Raw genomic sequence first — 13,328 nt, 5'->3', positions numbered from 1 at the left:
CAATTTGGCACTCGAGTTCCTTCCCTGTGTTCTCTTCAATAATGGCATTCAGTCATGAAAAAAAATACTAGAAACAGTTATTTCCAGCACTTAGAGCATTTGCCATATGAGCAATACAGTCACAGACTGAAGCATATATTTATTCATGCATATAAATATATAACTGTATCTTTTAGAGTTGCCAAATGGCTCTAAAACACTAAAGAAATCCCTTGGCCAGAAGCAAGCCTGAGAGAGTCCACCCCACCCTGGGGCTGCTGGATACCTGGGACCCGGCCAGCTTCCCTTCTGAAGACAGGGAGGCAGGAAAGGTCCCTGTCCTTGGGCCCCTGGGGGCTGCCCAGAACATTCCCCCGGGCCATGAGGGCAGAGCCGCGTGGGCACAGAGATGGTCTGCTCCATCTGCACCAACGCCCAGCAGGGCGACCGGTGCACAGATGGCATGCAGACACCCAGCCTCATCCTGGGTGAGCAAGAACGCAGGCCCAGAGCAGGCTGGCGGTGGCTCTCACCGCCGCGTGCTCCACTCCGGGTCAACCCTGTACTTTAGGGGCTCCCGCAGATCTCCAGGAGAAGCAGCCCAGAGATTTCTGCTTCCCACGTTAGCAGGGACAAATGACCTCAGCAGCCGCCTGCAGTTGGCCGGATGCTGATTTCAACGTGAAGCCATGGTACTCTGCAAGCGATCGCTCACTAGTCCGATATGAAATGAAAGAATGGAGTGAGAGCTTTAAAAAAAAAAAATGCATGGGTTTCAGATGAAGACATCCAATATGCAAGGGGGACAGTTCCATTCCTGACAAGCAGGCAGATGCTGAGTAATCATGTTTTCACAGCCAAGCAGTTTCACTTACGCTAATTGGGACTAAACAGAAAAGTAACCTCTGCTCGGGGGGAGCCCCATGCCCCGCCTCCCCGGCCCCGGGCCCAACACAGAGCTAAGTAAGCGGCAGCCTCGGAGAAGAAATAAAAAGAGCTTGAAAGCAAAAACAAAAGGCAGGGAAACAAAAGCACATTTAGTGTAAGAGACAGATTCCATTAAATTTACTTACAACAGAGAACACACAGACATCACATCTTCAACCATCCTAAGACGAGAAGACAAGAAAAAAGAGAGACAGACAGAAGGAACTGACAAAAAAGATACATCTGCAGACAACTGGTTACTAACGGGCTGGGACACAGAGCCATCTACTGAGGGGACTGCCGGGTAGGGCGGGCCACACCCCGGCTTTGTGGAGAGGGGCTGTCTGAGAACACCTTCCTCTCGGGCTTCCAAATCACCCCGGAAACTGCCGGTGCCCAAAGAGCTTTGTCACATCGTGGTGGATTCCAAGCCATCTGCGCTACAGGTGAGAACAAGAGGTGGGTTGGCCTCCCTGGCCTGTTAGCCCTGATGACAGGCCAGACTAACCAAGTCATCTGTGGGGAAGGGGGAGGTGCCTGGTGGCTTCAGGTCAGCTCTCATCCCCAAAATGAGGGGACGTGGTCTCGTTGCTGAGCATTTCAGCATCCTGTCTGAGGCTTAAAATAAAGCATCCAACACAGATTTGACGGTCTCTCGGAAGGGCCTGGGTGGGAAGCTGAGCTCCAGGCTCCCGGGTGGGGAGCCTTGGATTCCCAAGACTCATACCAGCTTAGAGAACTTCTCAGGGAGCCCCAGGTTCTTCTCAAAATAACTCCTCGGGGAGCCCAGAATGGGAGGCACTCTGCCTGGTGTCTCCATTCACACCAGGCAGAGTCAGAGCGCCCAGCAGCTGTGGTCTGCTCTGCTGAGTTGGTGCCGGAAGCCTGGTGTCTCTGGCCATGTTCAATTACCGAGCGTACTTCGCATGAGGGCAGGAGAAAAGCTCTAAGTACCATTCCCCCTACGCCGGTACCCGGGTCCTGGAAAGAGACCCGCAGCCATCCAGGTGACAGCTGCGTCTGGGGATGAATTCCAGAGGCTCGGACACATGGTATTTAAAGGCAGTCTACTTAGCAAGTGTTTGAGGACGGCTGAGCCAATTACTGATGGCCTCCTGGGGATCACGGGGATTTCGGGGATTGTTTCTCCCTTTTGAGGTCCACTGATCTCTTTCTGGACCTACAGGGCCTTGGACTCTTGTCTGCAAAAGAGGGCTAGAAAAAGGGATGAAGACAAGTGCTCTGACAGGCCAGCTGGGGTGCAGGGAAGGGCCCAGGCCAGGCCTCTCGTGCACAGGCCTCGCAGAGACTCCTGGGTCGGCTTCCTGGCAAACACATTAATGGGCGGACACAGACACTATCAATTCCAACAACATTTGAAGGGTATATCTCCTAGCTCCTAGGCCACCCGAGTAAGTAATCCCCGCACCAAATAGGGGAAAGGCGGAGTCACCCAGGGGAGGCTGAGCAGGTCCCCAGCAGACAGTTCCCTCTCTGCGAGACCTCCCACACTCTCCTGGAGTCAAATGTCAGGCTCTCAGCTCAATGGAAAGCCTTACACCACTGACATAATGAGGCAAACTATCAAAGACGCTACCCCCAGCGGGATCTGGGCACGGGAAATGCCACCACGGTGGGCGCAGAGAGGAAGGGAAACAGGGATCGGCTTGCGAACCTGGGGGCGTTACGGCCGAGGGCGGCCGCGTTCATCCAGGCACACGCCCGGGGCTCACAGCCGGGGCACAGCCCCCCCCTCCGAGCTTACCACCCGCACCCCTGAACTTACGTCTTGAGGGGCGTCTTCTTCTTCTTGGCGGGCTTGTTGAGCCCGTCCCCGTCCACTCCGTTGGCTTCGATGGCACTGGCTGGGATCTCAAAGGAGGCCGGGGACTTAGAAGGCGAGGCTGGGGTTTTAGAAGACGTCTTAAAGGGGTCAACGGATTCGTCGCAGGCATCTGCGTCGAAGCTGTAGGGCTGCTGGGGCAGTTTGGGGGACTCTTGCATTTTTGAGGTGGAAGAAAAAGGGTTAAAATTGGGGTCGTCCCACTTGTCAATATCAAAGGTGTAGGTACCTTTCGCCATAGGGATGTCATTGGGCTCATCGGGGGACCGGGTAGGTGAGGCAGGAGCGTTGTCGAGTTTCTCGGGCGTTTTTTTCATCTTTGGCCTCCTTAGGGGCATTTTGGCAACCGGCTTTTTGCCGAGCTTTTTGGTGGGAGGGGGGTTTTCCTGCTGGGTGTCCCAACTACCCTTGTCCTCAGAATAGTCGAACTCCAGCCGCACCGAGAGCCCTTTGACCGGGGAGTCCTCCTGCCCCCCGCTATCCGACGGGGTCACCTCCACGGCCTCCGGGGCCGTGGCAAGAGGCAACGTTTTCCTTCCAACGGGGGGCGAGTTCTGCACTCTGCCGCTTCCGGAAGCGGGGGGCACGGCCCCTTCGGTGCCCTCTGGGTCCAGAGAGCAGGCGGCCTTGGGCACAGGCTTCGGGGGTGCTTCCTCTGACAGCACTGGTGTCGAAGGTTCTGTCCTGGCCGCTTCCGTCTTCGTCTCGATGGCTGTGTTCTCCGTGGGGACGGGACTCTCTTCGACCGGCTCTTGCTGTGTCTCTTTCACCGGGGGGGTTTCCGTGGGCTTCTTGGTGGCCTGCTTCTTTTTTAAGGAAGGCGGCCTCGGTTTTTTAGTTCGCTTAAGGGTACTGGAGGCACTGCTTGAGCCCGCGCTGTACGCATCTGGGGCCGGGGCCACGGCCTCGGCGTTGCCTGAGCAGGACGCACCGTCAAAGTCACTGGCTTGCAGGCTGAGGGATCGGGAGAGCGTGGACTTGGAGGCGGGGACACAATCCGTGGACTTCCTCCGCGTGCTCACTTTGCACTCCTGACTCTTAGAGTCCGAGCAGCGGGGCTCCAACGTCTGGAAGTCATCCACCAGCTCGATGGTGTCAAAGTCTAAGTTGTAAGTCCCGCTGCTGGCTATAGGCTTGTCTTCATCGAAGACGGCAGAGAAGGAGTGTGATGGGGGGCGGAAGGGGCTCCCCTCCACCGAGCTGCTGCGTGGGCCATCAGGGACACAGGCTGGCTCAGAACCGCATCCTGAGGAAAGGAGACAAAGTGTCACCAAAGGATGAAGGACCCAGGACACAGGACCGCTCTCCTCTCGTGCTAGACTACCACCTGGTCAGCGGAGTCCTGAGGTCCCCTGGGTCCCTACTGGGTGGGCACCAAGCCTGCTCTCACCTATCACCGGCTCCAGACCCCAGGCAGGCTTACCCTCCAGTCCCTCATCTGTCAAACAGGAGTGAAGTGGACTATTTGGGGAATAGCTCAAATCATTCGGTCATTCCAAAAACGTTTACCAACAGTGGGGGTTGGAGATTCCACAGTGAACAAAACAGACAAGATCCTTGCCCTCCTGGAAGGTACATTCTTCAGGGAGAAGACAGTTAAGAAACAAGTACACAAGTTGGTCAAGTGTCTGACTTTGGCTCAGGTCATGATTTCACAGTGCATGGGTTTGAGCCCCGTGTCGGGCTCTGTGCTGACAGCTCAGAGCTTGGAGCCTATTTTGGAGTTTGTCTCCTTCTCTCTCTGCCCCTCCCCCACTTACACACATACACACTCTCTCTCACAAAAATAAATAAATATTTAAAAAAAGAAACAAATGAACAAGCAACATGTACAGACTGCCAGATGGTGAGAAGTACCATGGAGAAAAATAAAGCCAGGGTAGGGGTGCTGGAATTTTAAAATAAAGGAGTTGGCAAAGCTCTCTAGGGAGGAAACACTTAAGCAAAGATGAGAAACATGGTAAAGACGTGAACCAGAAGCATATCTGGTGGGTGTATGAGGGGAGCATCACAGACAAAAGGAACAGCAAGTGCAAAGGTCCCGGGGTAGAAGCATACCTAGCGTGTTAAAGAAGCCTTAGAGGCCAGTGTGACTAAAGCAAGGGACAGGAAGACAGTCATTAGCATCATCAGGTCTACTTTTAACTACTCAGAGCCAGTTGAAGAGCAACAGGGAGCTTTTCCGTGGAGGCCCCCAAGGCCACTGCAGCAGGACTGAGGATGCCCTGCTTGCCACCTGTCCTTACACCAGGCGTCCCCGGGCATACTCCACGTGTTGGCCACGAGACACTCCATCACCTCATGACCCCACCGTTCCATGGGGATCTGGCCAGCCTGGCCTCTGCCCGTGCCAGGTGGTGCCTTTTGTGCATTTCCGGGCTCACAGCTGTCCTGGGCAGTCAGGAGGCCGGAACGCGGCAGGCGAGAAAACTAACCATACATCACCAGGCAAAGGAGGGAAAATGTTGCAAAGAGGTCTGCAGAAGAAGAGATCGGGGAGTCGGTGCTGCTATGGCCTGGGGTGGCGTCCTCAAAGTCGTGTCTCACTGATGGGAGCCCTGCCTCCCCGCCCCCCCCCCCCGCCGGGACAGCTGTCACATAAACTCCAGGGTGTCACTTAAACCCAAGCTTCCAATAGCTGAATGAGGTTTTTACTATAAACATGTCTCAGTAATTCCTTGTGTGTCTGGGACACAGGCTTAACCGGGTGCCCTGTAGTTTTATTTGCTGAATCTGGCAGCCCCTCTGCCTCATCCCAGCAAACGAACAAGGTCTGGGAAACGCTCTGCTAAAACTGAGCTGGACTCCTGCTGCACATTTCCTCAGAGCAACTCACAGTCACTATTGCAAGTGCCCAGGGCGTGAGTGTTTTGTACGGTGCTTCTGGAACATTGCTCACAAGCAGACCTTTCTCTTGGAGCACCTGGGAGAGGAAGCGCTGCCCCTCATTGGGGGGTGGGGGGGGTGGGATGACATCACAAGGGAAGTCCGAGCCTCCGGAGTTCAGGGACTGGTCTGGTCATCTTTGCTCTCCCTGCACTTGTCCCACTTTCTCTTGCAGGCTCAAAGAAACACCCAGGGGCGCCTGGGTGGCTCAGTTGGTTAGGCGTCTGACTTGGGCTCAGGACACAATCTCACGGTTCGTGGGTTCCAGCCCTGCATTGGGCTCTGTGCTTAAAGCTCAGAGCCTGGAGCCTGCTTCGGATTCTGTGTCTCCCTCTCTCTCTGCCCCTCCCCAGCTCATGCTCTGTCTGTCTCTTTCTCAAAAATAAACATTAAAAAAAATATCTCTAGAACTGAAAGCACCTTCTGGAAGCACACCTATTCGTGGTTCAAAGCTTTTTCATCTCTTCAGTGCCCAGGGCCACCCAGGCCCTACTTGGAGCAGACGTCCTGGAAGACGGAGCACTTCCTTGAAACCTCACAGCTCTTTCCACCAAAAGATTCCTCCCTCGCCTCAAAACACTCCTGCTTCCTTCCCATCTCCAAAGAAGAAGATTCCTCCCTGCTTCTTTTTTTTTTTTAATGTTTACTTATTTTGAGAAGAGGGAGAGGGCAGTGAAGGAGGGAGAGGGCAGAGATCCCAAGCAGGCTCTGTGCTCTCAGCTTGGAGCCTGACGTGGGGGCTCGAACTGTGAGATTGTGACCTGAGCCGAAATCAAGAGTCAGGCACTGAACCAACTGAGCTACATAGCGCCCCCTGTTCTGTATTGTTCTGTCCTTTCCTTCTTTCTTTTCTTTTCTTCTTCCTTCCTTCCTTTCTTCCTTCCTTTCTTTCCCTGTTCTTTTCTTTTTTTTTTTAAATTTTTTTTAATGTTTTTATTTATTTATAGAAGAGAGAGAGAAAGACAGCGTGAGCAGGGGAGGGTCAGAGAGAGAGGGAGTCACAGACTGAAACAGGCTCCAGGCTCTGAGCTGGCAGTCAGCACAGAGCCCGACGCGGGGCTCGAACCCACGAACCGCGAGATCATGACCTAAGTGAAAGTCGGACGCTTAACCGACTAAGCCACCCAGGGGCCCCTTCCCTGTTCTTTTCTTAAACCAACTCCCTCCTATTTCCTCCAGGGCTGGCACCCTCAAGCACCCCACCCCCTGCCCGGACACGCAGCACACAGGGCACACAAGGCCCAGGGCACCCATCGGAACAGGTGCTTTCCAGTGGGCCTTGCAGGAGGGAGGTAGAGCCTCAGCCCATCCCATCGTTGCCAAAGCACAACCCACAACCGCCAGCCTCTGCTTTCTTCAGGCTGCCTTGCGCCTTCTGAGGTCCTCCCGATGTCAGGAGTCCCCCGGAATCAAGGAACATGCAGCAGGTATTCAGCTTAACCATCTGCTCACTGTCTGACCCAGAAGAAAAGCTCCCTGCCTGCTCAGCACGAATCTTTCCTCTTTAGAACCGAGATCCCCTAATTGAATCATCACAGACCGGAGAAAGCTAATCTTGCTGGGGGTTTCTCGGCCTTGGCCCTGGGGCTTATGGGAAGGGGCCATCCTGTTCGCTGCAGGGTGTGTAGCGGCGTCTTTGGCCTCTACCCACTAGATGCCACTGGCACGCCAACCCCAGTTGTGACAACCAAAAATGTTTCTCAAAATTGCCAAACAGCCCTGTGAGGGGCACAAGAGTCCCTGGGTGAGAACTGCTGGCCCACTGCGTGGTGTTCAAACAGGTCGCTCCACAGGGCCCATTACAGGGCTGGGGGGTGGGGGGGTGGTGGGCTGCCAAGTGCTCTTCAGAGGAATCCTGGACCCGAGAAAAGGTCACTGCCACGTGCAGGCCCTGATTTTCCAATGCAGTGTGGTCCAATCGGGTTCCCAGAGGCTCCCACCTGATTCCTAAATTCCACTCGCCTTATCTGCATGGAGACCACTCATTCATTCATTAACGCCATGAATGATCTGGGTGCCTCCTACACGTCAGCACTGCAGGAGTGCAGTGGACACAGAGGCAAGGAAAGACAAGACCTCGGTGGATCCATCCACAGGAACGGGCCTCCACCCTGTGCGCCCCACCAGTGTAGACCCGGGCAACGCCTGCCCAGGCTCCAGGGTTGGGATCAGTCAGATAACAACGAAAAAGGAGTTCGTCGTATGGTTCATCAATCTAGTTCATCGTATGGAGGCTTGCTGGGAGGTCCCAGGGGCGTCACTCAGCTCGGGCCACCATACCAAAGTACCACAGTACCTCTCGATGGCAGAGGTGCGTCTTCTGTGTCCTCACACGGCCGTTTACCTGCATGTGCTCACTCCCAGGGCCCCCGCCTCTTCCTCTTACATGGACACAGGTTCCAGTGGATTAGGGTCCCACCCTTATGACCTTGTTGACTTTCATCACCTCCTTAAAAGTCATATCACAGTGGGGGTTAGGGTTTCAACATATGGATTTGGGGCAATACATGTCATCCCTTAACACAGGTGCAGGGCAGTCAAATCCCCAAGCAAAGGTAACAACAAATGTGTCTGGAAACAGAGGAATTTCTAAGGAAAGAGAGAAAGCCAGTAAGAGACAGCTGACGTCACATGACTGATGTCACCCTGCCATCTTCAGGGGCCACATTTCCCAGCCTTGCGAGGACTGTTTCTTTCTTTTTTTAATGCTTAGTTTTGAAGGAGAGAGAGAGAGAGTGTGAGCAGGGGAGGGAGACACAGAATCTGAAGCAGGATCCAGGCTCAGGCTCTAAACTGTCAGCACAGAGCCCGACACGGGGCTCGAACCCACAGGCTAAGAGACCATGAGCTGAGCCAAAGTCGGACGCTTAACTGACTGAGCCACCCAGGCGCCCCGGATGGCGGGACTGTTCCTAATGGGGTGCTTACCGCTAGCTGTGCTGGTCCCTCTCTCTTCCGCCTCCCGCTGCCCACCCCCCAACTCTGGACTGGGATCCGTGGGCCCAGAGGACCAAATGTGTCCACACATGGCACCCCGGTGCTCACATGCTCTCACAGGAAATCAACAGATCAAAGTAAATGGTCTCACACACAGGGGGCATCGACTTACATCTTCTAGGTGTATAAATAATAATCTATTGCAATTAATAATGTTTATTCTGGAAAAGGTCTCTATTTTAAGTAGGCTAACGAGATCTAAATGGAGCATTATCGGTCTTCACGTGGTAGCTGTGGGCCACTCCAATCAACTCCAGGATGAATTCGGCACTTCCCAAACCTGCCTACCCCTTTAAGACCCACCCAAGACACCTGTTAAAACCCCAGCCTCCTGGCTCCAACCTGAAGAAAGTTTGGCACAGCTCGGGTGGGGGCTCTGAACCCCCATTTCCACGGGTGCCACAGGCAGCTGTGAGAGGGAAGTCTGGGGGTCGGGCTGGCTCACCTCACCTGCGTCTATCAGGACCTATCCTGGTTCTGAAAACCTCCAGGGGCAACAGCTGAGTATTTGGCCACAGAAACGGTTTGGAGGAGGAGCCTGGATTGGCTTGGATTGATCTCTGAGGCCAGCTCTGATCGCCTGTGGGGGTTCCGCCGCTCAGAGGCAGCCCCTCTGCACCAGGCCAGCAAGAGCGGCAGGGGGCCCACGCGGAGTCAGCTTCTCTTCCAAACCCAGTGAGTCTTCAGATTCTCAGGGAGACCCTGCTGGGTCCTGAGGACCACCACCACCCCCGCCCCCCAATCCAGCGGGTCTGAGCCCACTATTTCCTGGTCGTCTGCCCTGACGCCGCACGTCCATGCTCTCTTCAAATGCCAAAAGGCTGAAGAGGGAGCAGTGCTGCCTGAGAGCCGAACTTCGAGAAGTAACCAGCTTATTCCCACCAGAGCCCACCTTGTGAGCAGCTAAATGACGTGGCCCTAGTCAGGATGGGAGAGCCTTGCTAGGTGGAGCAAAAAGTGACATCACCCCACGGACACCCAGGGGCACTGTGGGGGGACAGTCCCCCTGGAGGGTGGTGTGCAAAGCTGGGGTTCATGCACCTGGCGCTGAGTCCCGGCTCCGCCTGGAATGCACCAAATGTCACTTCTCCCCCTGCCGCGCTGTCCCGCGGGGGCTCCCCCCACAGGGCTGCCTGCCAGGCACGCCACCACCCCCCGCCCCGGCCAGGCCCCCGGGGAAGCAGCAGGTGTGTTCCGGTTTACAGACTTCTTGCTTCTCACTCCTGGGGGGCTGACGGAGGCTTCGGCAGGAGTAACGGCTAACAGCTAACCTCGCTGTGACTCCGACAGTGGTCACTCCTGCTCCTTTTAGCCTCTGGGTCCCCAGACCTCCCTCCCTCCTTCCCTCAAGCGTAATGGTGGGGATGAGACCAGCGGATCTAGAAAAGTGCTCTCTACACAAGCTGAAGAAGATAATGTCCAGATACATCACTAGGATGACATCACACCCCCCGTCTGACCAAGAGGAGTCGGTGCGAGTCCACAGCTACATGAACCCTGGCTCTGCCGCTGATCGGCTGGGTGACCCTGGCCAAAGCCCCTTAATCCCGCTGTGCCTCACTGTCATCGGCCCCAGATCCACCTCCCAGCTGCTGCAGAAATTAGGTCATGCTTTTAACAGTGCCTGCTGCAAAGAAAAGGCGCACAATTGCTACTTGTTCTATGCTCTCTCTCTATTTTTTTTTGAGAGAGAGCAAGGGAGAGAGAGAATATCTTAAGCAGGCTCCATGACCAACACGGAGCCCAACAAGGGGCTCGATCTCACAAACAACTGTGAGATCATAACCTGAGCTGAAATCAAGAGTCGAATGCTTAACCAGCTGAGCCACCCAAGAGCCCTTGTTCTATTCTTATCAAAAGTCATCCGTAACAGGGGCGCCTGGGTGGCTCAGCTGGTTAAGGGTCCAACTTCTGCTCAGTTTGTGAGTTCGAGTTCCGTATCGGGTTCTCTTCTGTCAGCACAGAGCTCTTTGGTGATCCTCTGTCCCCCTCTCCCTCTGCCCCTCCCTCCCCTCAAAAATAAATACATATCGGGGCGCCTGGGTGGCTTAGTCGGTTAAGCGTCCGACTTTCGCTTTGGTCTTGATCTCTCGGTTCGTGGGTTCTTGCCCCTTGTCTGGCTCTGTGCTTACTGCCAGCTCTGAGCCTGGAGCCTGTTTCAGTCTGTGACTCCCTCTCTCTCTGACCCTCCCCTGCTCACGCTGTCTCTCTCTCTCTCCTAGAAATAAATAAAACATGAAAAAAAATTTTTTTTAAATAAAAAAATAAATACATATTTTAAAAAAGGGATCTATAACAGGAAAACATATATGGAGCCCAGTTTATACCCTGCCCCAGTAGAGAGGGAGCCACCTGCCTGGGTGTGTGGGGTCCATGAACATATTCTTGTGACTCACCGGGCCGTCGGGCCACTGAGCTGGGCAGAGTGCAGCCAGGTCCTCTGATGAGGTCATTAAGGGAGGTCAGTGTACGTCTGGAGCCTCAGGGCCCCTCCAGGTTCTCCGCGCACCCACCCTCCTCCCATCTGTGACTCCTCCGAGCCTCAGCGGTAAGGCGGGCGTTCTTGGGAGGATGAAAAGGGAGATCCCCAGATGCACCAGCAGGGGGCCTAGCAGCACCTGCACGGGGCAGCCGGGGCCCCCAGCTCCTGCATGGCCCGCAGCGCCACCCACCCCGTGCCCCCGCCGCAGGCTGGGCTCCCAGCTGCCTCCCTGTCTCTCTGCGGGGACACCCCTGCACAGCAACCTTGGGGGAGAGGAATGACAATGAGTATGGAGACATGGTCCGACTGGGCACATAAGCCACGAGGTGTGCCGAGCTCCTCTCTGAGTCAATCTGAAGACCGTGGCCACGAACCACCACGTGGAACACAAGCAGTGCCTCAGCAAAGGCCACCCTTTCCATGGGGCAGAGAGAAGGGGTCCAGGGCACCCAGGGCACAGCGTCTCCAGTCACCTCTGAGGCCTTCCTGGCACTGGGCAGTCTCCTGGCGAGGGTGAGAACAGGCTTCACCCTAGGGGGGTGCAGTGTCCCCAGAGGGAGGACAACCATGGAAAGAATCTACTCTGGCATCACGGAAGAGTCTCCTTCGTGGGCCATCTGCCTGCTGCCCACGGGACGACTGCCTGCCCATCCCCCGCCTCGGGTACTTAGGGGCACCAGCTCACTCCACCCGCAGACAGCAGCCCTGTTCCCAAACGGAAGGGAGTCAAGGGGTCTGGGTTCCGCTCCCAGAGCCCCCTGCGTGCGGTGTGATGGAGGGCGCGGTCGGGAAGGCCCGCATCTCGCTGGGGAAGCAGGTGATACTGTCGGACGCGCAGGGGTGCTGTGAGCACAGGCGATGGCTCTCGGCTGAGTTGGAGATGAAACGCACAAAGAACCCAGCGTCGGCCCGGCACACGGGGGACACTGAAGCCGGAGCTATTACTTAATTAAGTGACACTGACTTATGTGCCTCGTTGACCGGCTTTGAGCTCTAATAACAAGGCCAACATACAGCAGCCATGCACTGCAATCTCAGAACCAGGGAAGGTCAGAGACTCGGAGGACTGGTAGGTTGCCCTCTTCATTTTACAGACAAGAACACTGGGCTGAGACAGGCTGCATCCAGGCACGGCCCCGATGAGGGCCAGGTGAGCAGAGAGCAGCTCATCCTCCAGTCCCGGGGCGGGGCACAAACAGCTGGCAGGACCCGGGTACAGAAGCTGATTGTCCTGTACAACGTGGGTTTCCAGAAGGGCAAATCATGTCTTTATTCAGAGCCGAGGGTCTAGTCTGTTATTTCGTGTGGCTCTTCTGGCCCCTTGAGCAACATCCCAGGCATTCTGCAGATGAAAACCAAACAATAGACACCCGCCCTTTGCCCTTTCTTTCCTGTGGTTCTCGGAGGGAACCTTTCTTCCCCTCTAACCCCCTCTGAAAGCAGGCACACCTGTCCCCCCGGGCCTCTGCTGTGCCCCATGCTGTCTGCAGAATGGATGAGCAGACGTTTCTAACAAGTGCAGCAAATCAAAAGGAAATCTGTACGGCTGAAGCCAGGGGGGCGTTCAGCAGTCACAATCCCAACCATAAGAGTCCGCATTGTGTGATCCACATATATTTAGCTTCTTTGGAGTTTTCTGGGATGGAGAAGCATAAAGTCCCTGTTCAAAGACTCCAACGGGTGTGATCAGAAGTTCCGTGGGGCTGTGACTCACGGCAATCACCAGCTCCAACCCCTTCTGGGTGGCAGTTATCTCTTAATCCCCCACAATGCTCCTTTCAGACACTGCCGTCTAAGAAAGAGGAGGGTGCCGCGTGCGGGCTTGGTTTTAAGAATGGAGACTGTTCTTTGCTTTGTTGGAAAGCAAGTCAGGCAGAAGGAACAAGGGCCGGCCGCAGAAAGAACAGAAGCGCCAAACCATCCCCAGAGGCAGTCAGGACACGTGGCCGGAAGCCCTAGAGGGTACACGGTTGCTCACAGCAATGGCCTTCCCCAGTCACTCCTTGGTGCCTGGGGATGGACTGGACACCATAATACACCATCATCTTCTTCCAAACTCTTTCCTAAAGTACCCCACCCATTTGTGGGCATGAACTTGTACCCACCCAAAAAGGATAGTTTATTCCGATTCACATGTTTGACCTAGGAATTACAATCATCTGTCATTCACTTTCCATTAAACCTAAGGGTGATTTTTTTTTTTTTTTGCGATAT

At 55.0% G+C, this 13,328-nt stretch overlaps 1 protein-coding gene across 8 annotated transcripts in view; it reads right to left on the bottom strand.

Moving 5' to 3' along the window:
* TACC2 (transforming acidic coiled-coil containing protein 2) overlaps positions 1-13,328 on the bottom strand; it is a 202,951-nt gene that overhangs the window by 38,449 nt on the left and 151,174 nt on the right. For all 8 annotated transcript variants that reach the window (XM_039250488.1, XM_039250483.1, XM_039250481.1 and 5 more), the window contains one exon: positions 2,693-3,995. In XM_039250488.1, the coding sequence (XP_039106419.1) occupies positions 2,693-3,995 (1,303 nt within the window). The remainder of the gene's footprint in view (positions 1-2,692; positions 3,996-13,328) is intronic.

Source organism: Hyaena hyaena, unplaced genomic scaffold (genome assembly GCF_003009895.1).
Source record: "Hyaena hyaena isolate Hyena2069 unplaced genomic scaffold, ASM300989v1 scaffold_367, whole genome shotgun sequence".
In the NCBI taxonomy this organism is placed as follows: Eukaryota; Metazoa; Chordata; class Mammalia; order Carnivora; family Hyaenidae; genus Hyaena; species Hyaena hyaena.
The sequence above is the reverse complement of the archived record's forward strand: the minus strand, read 5'-3'. Positions and strand labels throughout refer to the sequence as shown.